The following is a 15,038-nucleotide window of genomic DNA, read 5'->3' as shown; positions in this document are numbered from 1 at the left end:
CCCAATCCTTTTGAGGCAAAGGACAGTCCAAAACGGTCTCTTATGATAAGCAAAGCGTTCTTGAGGGTACACGGGAATTTCATCTAGTCACTTTCATCATGTTGACTTAATTCGTATTCGCTACTTTGATAATTTGATATGTGGGTGGACTGGTGCTTAGGTGATGCTCTTACTTGAACAAACCTCCAACTTATGATTAACCCTCCCGCAAGCATCTGCAACTACGATAAAAGTATTAAGAATAAATTCTAACCACAGAATAAACTTTTGGATCCAATCGGTCCCTTACGGAATAGCGCATAAACATGGGTTTAAGCTTCTGTCACTCTCGCAACCCATCACCTAATTGCTACTCCACAATGCATTCCCTTAGGCCCAAATATGGTGAAGTTTCATGTAGTCGATGTTCACATGACACCACTAAGGGAGTCACAACATACACATACTATCAAAATATCGAACACATATCAAGTTCAAATGATTACTTGCAACATGATTTCTCCCGTGACCTCAAGAACAAAAGTAACTACCCACAAATGATAATCATGGTCAAGATAAGAGGGGTATTAAATAGCATAATGGATCTGAACATATAATCTTCCACCAAATAAACCATATAGTAATCAACTACAAGATGTAATCAACACTACTAGTCACCCACAAGCACCAATCTATAGTTCCGGTAACAAGATTGAACACAAGAGATGAACTAGGGTTTGAGATGAGATGGTTCTGTTGAAGATGTTGTTGGAGATTTCCCTCCTCAAGATGGAAGAGTTGTTGGTGACATGATGACGATGATTTCCCCCTCTGGGAGGGAAGTTCCACCGGCGGAATCGCTCCGCCGGAGGGCAAAAGTGCTCCTGCCCAAGTTCCGCCTCAAGACGGCGGCGCTCCGTCCCGAAAGTCCTCTCCTTATTTTTTTTCTAGGTTAAAATGACCTACATATACCAGAAGATGGGCACCGGAGGTGGGCCTGGGTGAGCACAACCCACAAGGGCGCGCATGGGCTCCCTGGCACGCCCAGGTGGGTTGTGCCCACCTGGTGGGCCCCCTATGGTAGTTATTTTCTCCAATAATTTTCAAATATTCCATAAAAAATCTCCGTAAAGTTTCAGCTTGTTTGGAGTTGTGCAGAATAGGTGGCCTGGCATAGCTTTTCCAGGTCCAGATTTCCAGCTGCCGGAATTCTCCCTCTTGGTGTGTACCTTGCAAATTATGAGAGAAAAGGCATTAGAATTACTCCAAAAAGCATTATTATGGATACAAACATCATAAATAACAGTAAGAAACATGATGCAAAATGGACGTATCACCTTTCTCTCTCTCTCTCTCTCTCTCTCTCTCTCTCTCTCTCTCTCTCTCTCTCTCTCTCTCTCTCTCTAGCCTTGGTTTTCTTTACTTCTGATGCAGAAGGAAGGGTGGATTTTCTTCATACTTGAAGACATTGTTGGAGCTGCAGCAGAGATGATAGGTTCTTTAGGATGAACTGTCACACGCGGTGCATTTTCATCAGGCAGAACAGTTTCCCTAGAAGATTCTGATATCTTGCCTCCCCTCTCCTTGTCCCTCTCTTAATTTTCAAGCGATTTGAGTATGGTATTACTGTTAGGTAACCCTACAAACTTTGTTGGAACCTAAAAAATAGGTACTCCTGATGGATTAGACTGGTTCTGCCTGAAACAACTTCCAATGGATTGTTGAATTATCCAATGTCATAATTAGTAAATTTGTGTTGTTATATTTTGTAATGAGATCACATTATGCCCATGTCTAGATGACACTGACCCAAGTTTATTTTGGGAATCCCTTAATTTCTCTACCTAATTCTTGTGGCATGCTTTCATTAGTTTCAGTACGATGAAGATGACAGATCCAACATGGTATCCTTTACGGATTAACAGGAGTCAAGAGGCATGTGTGTAAGTGTTGCATATACTGTTCGACGATCTTCCGTGTGATTCCAGTATGTACCATGCCATGCTACAGAACGATCAAACATATATTCTTTATTGGTTTATTCCTTCCGTGATTAATTTCAGGCCACACAAAGAAGGCCCAATAATTATTTTTTTTGGACAGGATAAGTGCACTTTAGGCCACCCAGGGTCGAGCATTCGGCGGCGGCGCGAGAGGAGATACCTTTGTGCAAGACTGCTCTCGGTTGAAACTATCCAAAGGTTGGTGCCTCGAGCTAAACTTATCGCCCGTGATTCTTTCCCTTTTGTTGCTATCAAGTTTGATCCATCTGCTTTGTGCAACCCCTTCTGTGGACAAGCGATAGTTATAGTCGTCATGGACTCCGATGAGATTCTCGACGAAGTTATACCCGAGTGGTTGGAATTGGCAATCATATGCTTCCAGCGGTATCACTGGCCATGATGAGCTCCACCATTGGTTCTCATTCTATGTACTTATCAAGACTGTTGTCTAACTGTCACCAGCCTTTGTATAAACGCCTTGCTTTTAGTATTTTGTGATGTTCGGCTGTCCTGTAATGTGCTACGTAGTCTTTGGTCCCTTGCTGTGTAACCAGCTTACTCTAATTAATAATAATGGTATTTCGACATGTGGGATGCATTCATTTCTATATAAATGACTTGTTGTAATCCTGGTCCATCAAGAATTTTGATGGTTTTTACCGAATCATGTCTTACTTTGTACTGCACTTATATGATTTGTATTGGTTTACATACTACCCTGATAAATACCAAGCGCTGGGTTATTGGATCACTACTTTAGACATATTTTTGTAATGAGAAAATGTGTCATGTTTGTCATACTTTTGGTATATATGTTGTCTTGCCCTTTGGCAATGCCCCGTTTTTTAATGTAAATTTACTGTATGGGTCTAATCCATTCTAAGCAATCACTTTAGTTCCCTTTGTTAACGAACGCGCTGAAATTGATTCTGTCTTAGTCCCGTGCCGATGTTGATCACCATTGTGTCTCGCTCCTATCACAGCTGAATGTTTCTTCATCACTATATTGTTATGTTCTATGAATGCGTATACTAAACCTGAATTCCTACTAACTTAGCATTAGCTGTTTGAACAAACGTTGGGACCGGCACCCTCGCGCCAAGGCGTGATCCCGATCTAGTATATATGATGTTTGCATGCCCTTGAGCTAAGGAGATGTATGGGCGGCCCCTGTTGGGTATTGATGATGTTAATCGTCACACAAGGGTTGGATTAGTTGATTTGGCTGGAGAAGCTGTTGAGCATATATAGCGGAGGAAGAGGAGGTTTTGGTGCTTGGTGAGGTGAGTTTTAAGGAGATTGGTGTAGTTGCGACATGCATGGTACATGTAGGGGGTGGGAACACGTACGGGAAGTTTTTGGCATGGAGAAGATACTCAATCCACGATCGAGGCAAATTCGTCTAGTTTTTGGTTCACTAGCTGCATGCTAATTAACTTGTCAATTGCTAGGATTAACATACATATGAAGTAGCTAGCGGCCGACGAGTCCGTTTCGCTTCAAGGTGTTGTAGGGCGCGCGGTTATGAGAGACAAGAACATGCAGTGGAGTAGTACTTATATGCAAATTAAGTTCATGCATGCAGAGGCAAATAATGAAAAGATGAATAACACCATCAAGCAAGGTGTTCTACTTGGATGCATTCACGGCCCAAAGCATATCAACAATAATCGTCTAGCTGATTAGTGACAAATAAGATCACTTCCTCGAACAAAACAAACACAAGAAGAAGCTTAAGGGGCACAATCCATCACGCTCGATGAGCGATCAGGCCAGCTCCCACGCTCGGACGAAGTAGGACGATCGGGGCTCCGGGAGTGGCAGCTGGAACAAGTCCTCGGCGACGACCCGGCCACGGCGGACATCTACAGCGGAGATGGCAGACCCCATGGTGACGAACACGACATCCTTGTGCGGGTGGATGGCCGCGATCCAAGGGATGAGCAGGTCCGTGCGGAGGCCCGCGTCCAGGCGCACCCTGCCGCCGCGCAGCCAAGTACGGTCCGCCTCCTCGAACCTCCAGAGCTCGATGTGGGGGGCGTCCAGCTCGATCAGCTCAGCGTAGCGCACAACTCCCTGGCTCAGCGCAGCGCAGCGGAGCCTCTCCACCCCGGTGCTGCCTGCTGGAAGCACCCTCCCCGTGGGCAGCGGGATGTAGCTCAGGGTGCGCTCCTGGCCGTGCGCGTCCAACAAGAGGAACCCCAGTCGTAGGTCGACCCAGGCGATCCTCCCGCCGTGGGAGACCACGCCCTGGCCGGACCCTGACCACGGCCTGTCGCCGCCGCCGACCGGGACTCCCTCCACGGCCACAACGAAGCCGCTCCAAGTCCAGGTGCGGCTATCGAAGCATAGGACGGCAGCCATACCTGCTGCTGGTGCGTGCTGGAGCGCCAGCACCTGGAAGCCGTGGCCGTCGACGCGCGAGACGATCCCGATGGTCTCCGGTGCCAGGAAAGCTCCTGGTGGTGGAACCGGGAGCCGAGTCGCCGTACCAGAAGCGATGTCGCAGATGAGGTAGTAGTCGGGGTCGGGGCGCGCGCGGAGGAGGAGGAGGAGGAGGTGACCTGGGTCCAGCACCGCGGCCACGTAGGGGTCCTCCTGGTCCTGGTCCTGGTCCTCGAGCGAAGCGAAGGGGCCGCTGGCGCTGATCTGGGGAGACACCGCCAGCGTGCTCGGCCGCGGGGGTGTGTCCGCATCCAGCTGAACCTGCACCCCCGGCGCCATCTGGGCGTCCACCAGAGCAACGGAACCCAGCAGGATCCAGTCCAATCGGTCGCCCGTGGGGATCATCTCGATCCTGCGACACACAAAACAACGCCGAGCGCCAGAATGCGTTTGAGGCCAAATCCAAGTTCCAACACCGGAGCGCTCCTTCAATTCCTATTTTCTATGTCAGAGAGGAGCGGAGGAGAGCGCACCTGAGAGCCGACCACGACGAAGAGATCGGGCGCGGCGTGGTGCGGGGACGGGCAGGGCGGAGGCGAAGCCTCCGCGACGGCTGGCCTGGGGCCTTGTGCGTGAGCTGCTCGAGCCACATCTTGAGTCGGTGTGGGTCGAGGAACGCGTCCCAAAAGCTGGTCCAGAGGCGGCGAAGGGCCGCGTCGAGCGTCGCGGCCATGCGGTCGTCGTCGTCCGCCGCCTCCCGGAGCTCGTCGCCGTCCAAGACGATGTAGTCGACGCGAGGTCGGCGCACGGTGGCGCGGCGGCGGAGGCGGAGCCGCCCGAGCAGGCGGCGGCGGAGGGCCTCATCGCCGTCGCCTCCGAGGCGCACCGCCTGGACGAGGTCCCGGAGCGCGGGCCGCAAGGAATCGGTGGAGGGGAGGCGCCAGCGGAGCTCCGTGAGGGAGTCTCCGGTGCGGCGGAGCAGGTCTGGGCCGACGCGGAGCAGCGAGTCGCGCGTGCGGCGGAGGACGTCCGCCGGAACCGGGAGCCCGTCGAGGAAGTCGTCCATAACGGGGCGCACCGCCGCCCTCCAGCGCGGCGACCCGTCGTGGATCCGGGACCGGATCGCGTCGGGGCGCAGCAGGGCGGAAGCGCGGGTGGCGGCGGCGCGGAGCGCGGCGGTGGAGCCCGCGGTGGCCGTGCGGACGCGCGCCGCGGCAAGGACACGGACGCGCCCGGCGCCGGCGAGGAGGCGGGTCAAGGCGGACATGGCGCGTGGTGTAGGGGGAGAGGAAGGGAGGGCAGGGGGAGAGCTCGAGCGAGCGAGGTGAGGTGAGGTGCGCGGCGAGCGAGACTGCAAGAGAGAGGGGTTGGGGGCTTTGATATGCCGGCGCGGAGCGGTGTCTGTTGGTTGGGCGGTTGGTTTGGGCGGGAATTTTGATACGCCGGCGCGGATCCGCCTCGCCTGCCTACTTGCCACGGATCGGAGGTCGGAGGCGCGCGCGGCCGGCGCTCGATGGCCGAGGAGCTTTGCGCTCGCCAAACCATACCTCTTCTTTTCTTTATTAGCTTTTATTTATTATTATTTATTTAACTTAGATAGATAGGTACTCTAGATTACATAATGTATATATGTATGCATATTACTTCCCAATTTTATCTTCACCATTTCAAAGTTCTTGAAATGCTTCAACTTGAGCTTCAGCTTATAGATTAGATAATGAAGGAAGGAGGGGCTGGCTTTGCCATCATGTACGTAGTTTGCAAGTTAATCTTCAACCACAACTCGCGTCGTCGATCCGATGCAAGACAGCAGACGCTCACGAGATCAAGCTCGAGTAGAGCCCAAGATCAGTAACTACGGTTCTGGTGGATCATCGACCCATTTTTATTAGGGAAGTCTATAATGGACATGGTTGGAACAAAAAGGTACTCACTCCTGCCTTGCATCCAAAAACCGTTGGCACGCCTGCTCCCAACACATGCCCGAGAAACAACATGCCCGCACAAAACTAAGAGAGGTCTTTCGTACGTACCGTGATCAACCAAGCTCAGCAAAGTACGATTTATCTACACACTAGAGACGGATCAACACCACCATTAATTAAAACCCTAACCTACCTACACACCAAAGAGGGATCACTATCTCCTTCCGTCCATCGCCGAAGTATGACTCGAACGGAAGGGGGCTCCTGGGTTTGCCGCCGGCAGAAAAGAGGTGGGGAACAAAACCAAGAATATCCCTTGAGAGCGAGACCTGACCCGTGTGTAGGTCGTTCTCTTATGTATGATCGTCCCATATGGTTCGAGTACCATCTTCTCTCATAATAAATTTTTTCTGATTTGTTCCAATATCAGATCATAACTTTTAGTGTAACCATTTTTATTAATTAAGGAAGTATAAATTAGAACATGTGGCCTGAACAAAAACAATAACATCTCAATATCTAAGTGATGCCCACTTCTTGAAAGATGTCCGGATTAGGCATGCATGTTTTGAAACATTTTACAAAATACTCCGTCCGTCCTAGAATAAGAGCATGCTTGGATACGTTTTAGTCCTATGACTAAAAGTAGTGGGACTAAAACTTGCTAGTCTCACCCATGCTTGGATCCAAGTACTAAAGAGACTAAAATCTAGTTATTGAGCATTTATTATCCTCCAAACCCTCCAATCCAGAACTAATGAGAGGAATTAAATGAGGAGAGAGAGAGCTAATACATATTTTAGTAGGTTTCCCATGACTAAAAATTTTTAGCCTCAAGACTAGTCCTAGCCTCTCTTTAGTCAGGGGTGCTTGGAACTTTAGCCTCTAAAAAAGACTATTTTTAGTCAGACTAAAAATAGTCCATTGTATCCAAGCACCCTCTAAGTGTCTTTGAATTAATACAATTATAGTTAAGTTGTCCTAATTCAGAGACATTATTTTGGGATGGATAGGACTAAGATCTATCCCCCAACGGATAACATATACTCCCTCCATCCCAAAACAAGTGTCTTAACCTTAGTACAATGTTGGAGGGAGTATGTGTTGCTTTTGCCTCTTCCTCGTATTATTATATTCAGGTGGTGTGACCGTGCATGCATGTTTCGAAACCCATGCATGCTTCAAACCCTAAACCTTCACCCTATACATACGTGTGTGCACCCAAATATATGCACTTCACTTCTGCCTTACATGCACAAAACATCGGCACACGGCGTGACACATGCAACACACGGCTTGCACCAAACAAGAAGCAGTATGACGTGACGGATCAGATAAACAACATACTGGACCATGACAAAAAGGTCAATCAATTTCCATTTCCTTTCAATCACAACGTCATAAAGTAAGAGGGCTCGATATGGATCAACACCGCCATTAAACCTACCTACAAACTAGAGATGGATCACTCTCCTCCCCTCCATCGCCAAAGCATGACTCGAGCGGAAGGCAGCTCTTGGGTTCGTAGCGGGAGGGAAGAGGTGGGGAACCAAACCAAGCGTATCCCTTGAGAGAGAGAGCACCTGAATGGACATCGGCATCGGAGGTCGATATTAGATGGTAGGGAGGTTCTAAAATAGGGATTAATCAAGAGAATCGGTGACAGGCATACTACCCACGTTCGAAACGAAAATTGGCTTCCACGGGAGAACATGATGAGACCCATCGCACCTTTGAATGCTAACATACGAAAATTTGTTGCGGAATTGATTGGTGCGGTGAACATGTTGTTGAACGGCTTTTATGCCGATGGATGTAGAGTCGATTCAACGGGTTCCCTTGTTGTCCACAAAACTCGATAATTGCTGGTCATGGTACTAAAAGAGACCATGCCTCAGAAGACACGCTCCACCTCTTCATCGCATGCGCATATGCTGGTAGGATTTGGAAGCAATTAGGCCTACATCCACCGTCTTCCATCGACTCCCTATGGACATGCTCGCTGCCTGCTGGGGTTGATCCATCCACGTGGTACAGGATCCTCCTTATCATCCTATGGAAGATCTTGGCTGCTCGAAACAAAATGGCCTTCGAACATATTGATCAACATAGCTCTCTCATGCTACGGTTTGTCATTGAGGATCTAATGCTATGGACTTACCTGCTTAAGTCTCATACAATGCAAAGTGCTTAAGGAAGGTGCTTGGTAAAATAAGCCTTTCTCAACCACTAGTGCTTAATTAAGCGTCTACCCTCTACAAATAAGCATCAGTGCTTAAGAAACTCCTATTTGTTTTTCTAAGCAGCCCCATAAGCACCTTGCATTGTACAAGACCTTAAGAAGCCGGCTTACAAGGTGGCCACCCTCTTGTGGTCCTGCTAATGTAATTCTGTAAAAAAAAAGCTTACACTCGCCTTAACAACGGTCTCCCCTCCTCCTCCCCGGCGGTGATTCTTTACAAAATATGAACAAGGAATTCTGATCCGAAGAAGGAAGAGAAAGCATGGACCAAGATGTGGAAGCACAATATTTTGGCCAAAGTTAAGGTATCCGCGTGGGCATTTACCTCGTCAAAGCCTACCCATGGCGGGCGTTGCTCATCACCGGAATATGTTAGACGAAAGCACATGCACCATTTGTGAGTTATGGAGGATTCTTGAAGGCACTCTCTGGTTGATAGCAGGATGGTGTGAAGCGTGTCGGTACTGATCAAGCAAGAAGTTGTGGGGAACCGCATGCAAGATAGTGGACGTTCGAGATGGAAGTTGCTCTATCAGAGGAGATATATGAGTTGTTGATTGTGACCATGTGGGCAATCTGGAAGGTTAAGATAAATGTTAGAGTATCTACAGCCGGACTTCTCAAACGCTGCTTATACGTCCGGGCGGACGACCCGGTTAATGACTGGTCACAAAATCCCGATCAAGCCCATATCTGAGCGGATATGGGGAGGCCCGGACATGCCCTGGTGCTTCTGTCACGTCGGATCAAGGCCATGCTAGCCATCCCGACCCCACATATATTCGTCCCTATCTGCATCCGGGATGAAACCCTAGCCGGACCACTCCAATCTATCCCTGAGCTCCGTTCCGGTGATACCTGCCCTTCTTCAACATGACGGGCAACAAACCTGACTCAGAGCTCTCCAGATCCGTCGACTGGGACCTCATTCCATATGGGGACGAAGAGGAGATGGTCGTCTGCATGGCTCTCCGCCGCACTCGGGAGGAAATACGTTGCATCCGCACAAAGGCGCTTGGATCCATCGGGGCTGGGGGCTCGAGGCGCGTGCCCGTGGCCTCGTCGGACGTAGTAACCACTAACTGGTGCTGCAACGACGGTCTGGCGGCGCAACCCCTTTCGGTGGCGCCTCATCCCTACGTCCCCGGGCTCAGAGTCGGAGGCCAACGCCGGCATGAGTCGTGGCCCGTCCACTAGGCGTGGGAGGCCGCGGAGGCGGAGGCATAGTCGAGTTGGATGAGGAAGCCGTCTCTTCCCGCATCCTCGAAAAACGACAGAGGACGACGATGCGCGCCTTCGCAAGGGAGCAAAACTGGACAGCCCATGCATGCCATGGCCGGATTGCCCTCCAAAGAGGAGGAGGAGGAAACCAGTGACGTCAGGTCCGGCAATGAGTAGATCCGGCTCGATTCATTTTTCGTCTTCGACCACTACTTCCACGACAACAGCGGCAAGGGCATCTGTGGATGAACTTCCTCCATAGCTGTAGTCCACGTTCGAGCATATAACATGCTAATTTTTGGTATTCCGATGGTAATGTATGATTGATGTAGTAGAGCAAGACAATTCTTGCTAGTCCGATGGCATACAATAGGTGCTACAGAAAACGAGGAGGGCGTGGCTACAGAAACTACAGCAGCGCAGCCTCCGCGCAGGAGTAGTACCGATCGCACCACGCGGCGAAGCAGTCCAAGCCGACCGCCGCCGAGTCGCCGCGAGCTGGCCAGTGAGGCCCCCTGAAGCGACCTGGCTGCTGGGCTGGCAAAGTGCGTCCGGTGCAAGACCGTGCTGCGCGAGCAGGAGCAGAGAAGGACGTCGTCGTCCGGGTGCCCAGCGAGAAGACGACGGCCCCGACGTTCCAATGCCCGGGCCGGTGCCCGCAGTGCGAGACGCAGCTCACGTCGATGGTGTCCGCCGGCACGCGGAACCTCCACCTCCGGTGCCAGACCAGCCTGAAGCGCGTCATGGTCAAGGTGAAAGGCCCCTTCACAGTTCAGATTGCCCCTTCCGATTACAATCTACAGGAAGTCAGGAAAGGATGCCATGTAAGTTGTAACTAGCTCATAAACCTTTTTTAAAAATAAAAACAACTACAGTAGCTCATATGATAAACCTTGCGATGGATGTAAACTTTTTCTATTTTTCCTTGGAAACATACTTGACAAGATTATATGTAGCACTATATGTTTCTTACTGAATGTTGTTGGTCCAGGCATAGGGAAGGGTGTTAGAAAATATGCATGCGGCACAAAACATGAGCAAAGGTCGCCCACAAGTTTAGCAATGGCTGCTGAATGTAAGAACAGGAAAAGAGATAGGTTTGATCATGACCGGAACACCAAAACCTCTATACAAACCCTCCGGAACCTACTCTTTCTTGCCCCTGTACTGTGCCTGTGCATCATTTCTCTTCTTCAGAACCATATACCACTATCCTCGTCATCGGGGCCCAGGAACGAGGCAAAGGACTTGCGAAGCTTGATGATGGATTTGTCACCCTACGCTGCAACACACAAACACAAGGTTACTTACTTGTTCAAGAGAGAGAATTACTACATGGTACCGATAAACATTGATTGAACTCCGTTAAAGCTGTGTGTGGTTACACAAGACCAAAGCACCAGTTGTAGTAATCGGCGCAGAGTGTTGAACAGACCTGCTTCAACTTCTTCATAGATTCTTCTGCATCTACTAGCTTCTCTGAAACTCTTTTCTTTACAGAGGGAGTACTGCGCAACACTACATGCAAGACCTAAGCAGTCATGACCAATCAGGAAAACCATGGTCTGCTGCCCTACTAATTTGGTGATGCGAACACAGATTTCCCGTGTCTAAATGCAACACAGCAGGTAGAAACAGTAACATGACTCCGAAGTCTTTGCAGGCTATTCTGAGAGTGAGTCAGGAGAAAAATATGAAGGTGGATGCATATATTCAATCAACAAAACTAGTTATCGTTCCACAAAGCAGGCAGATAAATCGTGTTCAAACCAATAGGTGCACGCAACGCTTGCAGGTCTTATCGTTGCATCAGTATGTACGCACTTACTCCAATCATCATATGGGCACCCGAACATACAGAAACACCATATAACACTCATAAATCCTGTCATCGCATTGGTACCTACTACTTCAATCATCACCTAATCATTCACAAACAACATGACACTGGTAATTCCTAGTTCACATCCAGGTACAGACTCCTGAAGCCTAAATTCAGATACAGTGCATGCATCAGGTTCAGATACGGTGCATACAGCAGGCTCGGATAAAGGCCATACAGCAGGTTCAGATACAGGGCATGCAGAAGGTTCGGATTCAGGGCACTCATAAGGTTCAGGACTCCAGGTACTCATAGCCACTGAATCCTAGTGTTGCAGGCAACAAATCTCCCATAAGAGTGGGGCTGGTAGAAAGAATGTGCAGACTAGCATTGCAAAATTGAACGGGGAGAAACATGGGGAGGTGGATGGGAGCGGGAATCACCTGGAGATGGCCTGCATGATCTTCTTCTGGCCGTCCTTGTGAGCCTTGTCCTTTCAGGTATGTGGATAAGATCTGCAGAACATGACATGTGGATAAGTAAGTAGTCGGAAACAGAGATGATTCATTATGTGGCAGGAAACTACAAATTCAGGTATCATTATGCACAGCTATGAACTGAAGATATTGGCTCATCCTTTCAAACAAATAATAAATAAATAATTAAGTGTAATTAATAGCCAGTAGCACAATTATTCATAAATTGTGCACAAAGTTCAACCAGCTTTAAAGGTTAACAAGGACATGGTTTTCTTTGGATACTGTTTGGCAATATAGTTCTCCTACATGTGTCAGGGCAAGATAACAAACTCATTTATTATACACAACAAATATGCTTATAATTCAACAGGATGCAGCTACTGTTCTTCCAGAGTCAAAAGCTAGGACAAGAGCAGACAATGTTCTACACATATGTATTTATCGTAACACGTAGAGTGTACATATGCCAGACTTAAGAAAATGTGGTGGTGATGCCCATTCGGCACACCTTTGAAATTCTGCGTCTGTGCAGCCTTGTCTATGCAGAACTTGTCATGAGTAGCTTGAAACTTGGTGTACTCGGTCTTCAAGGTTCAGTCTGTAACACTAGCTATGGTTCACTCTGAACAAGGTGGATAAATCGTGTTATACCAACTGGTGCACGCAACACCTGTAACTTTGTAAGCCCTGTCATCGCATTGATACCTACTACTCCAATCATCAAAAGGGCACCTGATCATTCACAAACAACATGACACTGAAAATTCCTGCTTATCATCCATTTACAAACTCCTGAAACCTGTCAAAAACGATGCAGTGCATATACTTTTCAAAAACGATACTGTGCATATATCAGGTTCAGATACAGTGCATACATCAGGTTCAGATACAGGGAATGCAGCAGATTAGAAACACAAATAACACACTCTTAGCTACTGAATCCTAGCGTTGCAGGCAACAAATCTCCCATAAGTAGACGAGCATTACGAAATTGACCGGGGAGAAACATGGGGAGGTGGATGGGGGCGGGAATCACCTGGAGATGGCCTGCTCAGCCTTCTTCTGGCCGTTCTTGTGAGCCTTGTCCTTGATGTAGCGCAGAATCGTCAAGATCTGCTTGAAGTCACTCTCTTGGCGGATCCCATCGAAGCAAACACCAACAAATCATATGGCCAAATCAGTTAAGCACGCGAAAATCCGACACGAACCGCGCTCTCGCTCTCGCTCTCGCTGCCGGTCTCTTCGATGCTAGCAACGCCACGAGCGGGACGCGCGGAGCGCAGAGCAGCGTCGCGAATAGCTGGAGAGGGAGGGGGAGGGGAGGGGAGGCACCTATTGAGCTCGAGCTCGGGGTCGGAGTCGTCCATGTCGCGCCGCCTCTTGTCGGACCGGGGCCTCATCGGGGTCCTTGGCTCCGCCCCGCTTTCCGCCGCTCGCCTTCGCCATCCCCGCCGCCGACATCGTTCGCCGGTGGTGGTGGTGGTGGTGGTGGTGGAGGTGTACGGGACCGCCACTTCTCTCGCTGTGTTTTTTTTAGCACTCTCCACTGTGTGGGAGAGGGCTTGGGCTTTGGATGTTGCTAGATCTCAGCCCAAATGACCACCAAAAATAACAGCCTTTCCCTTGCCAGGGCAACAGATCTAATTCTAGAGGTTCACCTTCACCTCAAAAATCCCTCAAAAAAAAACATTCACCTCAAAAAATAATAATTCTAGAAGTTCACCTAAAAAAATCTAATTCTAGAAGTTCACCTAAAAAAATCTAATTCTAAACACCTAAAAAATCCAATTCTAGAAAGTCACTGAATGATAGTACTATGTAAATTATGATGTCTTTATTCTAAAAAAAATGATGTCTTTAGAAATGAGTCCTTGTACTTTCAAGCCACGTGGTCATTATCGCCAACTATTTTGATCGAAGTTTGTAAGCATTGTACTCTACCTTTTGCAACTTGCTGTGCATACAATGCCCATCGAAACTTGGTTAAGGCCACTAATTCCGCATTTTTAAGCAACGACTTGAGATCATGATCATTGACGAGATGAACATCGAGAAGAGGCCGTGAGTAGGAGCAGAATCCCATTGTTAGAGTCCAGACTAAAATGGAGCCTTCCTGTGCGTTTGGATTCTGGGCCGTCGGATTAGCCTTCCAAAACATTCCTGACCGTTGGATCTTCATTTGGAGCGATCCTGGCCGTCAGATCTTCATTTGGAGCATTCCTGGCCGTCGGATCGAGTGAAACACTGCTGTGTGGTCAAGCAGTGTGCCACCGCCTGTATATCCCATTCCCCACCAAGGGTATTCTCGTCTTTTCACACCCGGGCGTATAAAACGCATCAGGTCAAAACCTAGCCGCCGCCTCCCGACACGCGCACCCCGCTCCTCCTCTCCTGTGCGCCGCCGCCGCCCGTCCTCCTCCCCTCACATAGCGCCCGCACGGCCCTGCTACGCCGATGTCGCTCGCCCTGGTCGCCTTCACCCTCGCGCGCGCTCGCCAGCTGAGCGCGTCCCTCCTCTCGCGCCGCCGGCTGGCGACCGGCGCATTCACCTCTCGTCTTTGTCCTCCGCCCCGCCGAGATCGCTCCGTCCTCCGCCCTCCGCCCCGCCGAAGGAGTGACGGTTGCGGGTCCGAGGCCTCCCCTGCACGCCGTTCGGAGACAGATTGATCTTGGTCGGCCGGTCCACATCGCCGTTGCTGTCGTCCTTCGCTCCATAGGATGCTATCCTCGCCACCATAGGGCCCCATCGAGCTCGCACCGTCGCCGTTGCCATTGATGGGGAAGCAAAAGATGATGTGCGCTGCATCGCTGCTCCTCGGTCGAGCTTGCACCTCCCTTGTGCAGCGCGCCAGCCAGTGCCTCGAGCAGTTGTGCCGTCGCCGTTGCCATTAACGGGGAAGCACAAAATTCTTGACGAATGGTGTGTGGGGTGCTTGACCCTGATTCATCAAGGAGCACGATGGCTCGCCACGGTTCGCCTCC

At 49.7% G+C, this 15,038-nt stretch overlaps 1 protein-coding gene and 1 long non-coding RNA gene across 10 annotated transcripts in view; one reads left to right on the top strand and one right to left on the bottom strand.

Annotated features, from left to right (window-relative positions):
• Positions 1–10,014: 10,014 nt before the first annotated feature.
• Positions 10,015–13,567, bottom strand: LOC119312716. Of its 9 annotated transcripts, XR_005151430.1 has the most exons (5): positions 13,389–13,526; positions 13,093–13,186; positions 12,565–12,855; positions 12,021–12,092; positions 10,015–11,037 (listed from the first exon to the last, which is right to left on the bottom strand). XR_005151430.1 is itself a non-coding variant. In XM_037588471.1 (3 exons), exons 1-3 carry the CDS (start codon positions 13,454–13,456, stop codon positions 11,678–11,680), a joined length of 225 nt encoding a protein of 74 aa, XP_037444368.1. In that variant the 5' UTR covers positions 13,457–13,567. The 9 variants fall into 9 exon arrangements, 1 of the variants encoding a protein (XP_037444368.1); XR_005151425.1 differs by lacking the exon at positions 12,565–12,855; XR_005151428.1 differs by lacking the exon at positions 12,565–12,855 and having other exon boundaries at positions 13,093–13,169; positions 13,389–13,471.
• Positions 13,568–14,431: 864 nt separating this feature from the next.
• Positions 14,432–15,038, top strand: part of LOC119312715 — a 1,824-nt gene continuing 1,217 nt past the window's right edge. Inside the window, exon 1 of the long non-coding RNA XR_005151423.1 lies at positions 14,432–15,028. This is a non-coding gene — a long non-coding RNA (uncharacterized LOC119312715). The remainder of the gene's footprint in view (positions 15,029–15,038) is intronic.

Source organism: Triticum dicoccoides, chromosome 5B, assembly GCF_002162155.2.
Source record: "Triticum dicoccoides isolate Atlit2015 ecotype Zavitan chromosome 5B, WEW_v2.0, whole genome shotgun sequence".
NCBI classification, from domain to species: Eukaryota; Viridiplantae; Streptophyta; class Magnoliopsida; order Poales; family Poaceae; genus Triticum; species Triticum dicoccoides.
This window is presented reverse-complemented; position numbering and strand designations above follow the sequence as displayed.

Coding starts and splice junctions, on each gene's coding strand:
- LOC119312716 (XM_037588471.1), bottom strand. CDS start 13,456: ATGAGGCCCCGGTCCGACAAGAGGCGGCGCGACATGGACGACTCCGAC. Junction 13,183..13,388: donor CCCGAGCTCGAGCTCAATAG/GTGCCTCCCCTC, acceptor CCGCCAAGAGAG/TGACTTCAAGCAGATCTTGA. Junction 11,745..13,092: donor GCTGAGCAGGCCATCTCCAG/GTGATTCCCGCC, acceptor ATCTGAATTTAG/GCTTCAGGAGTCTGTACCTG.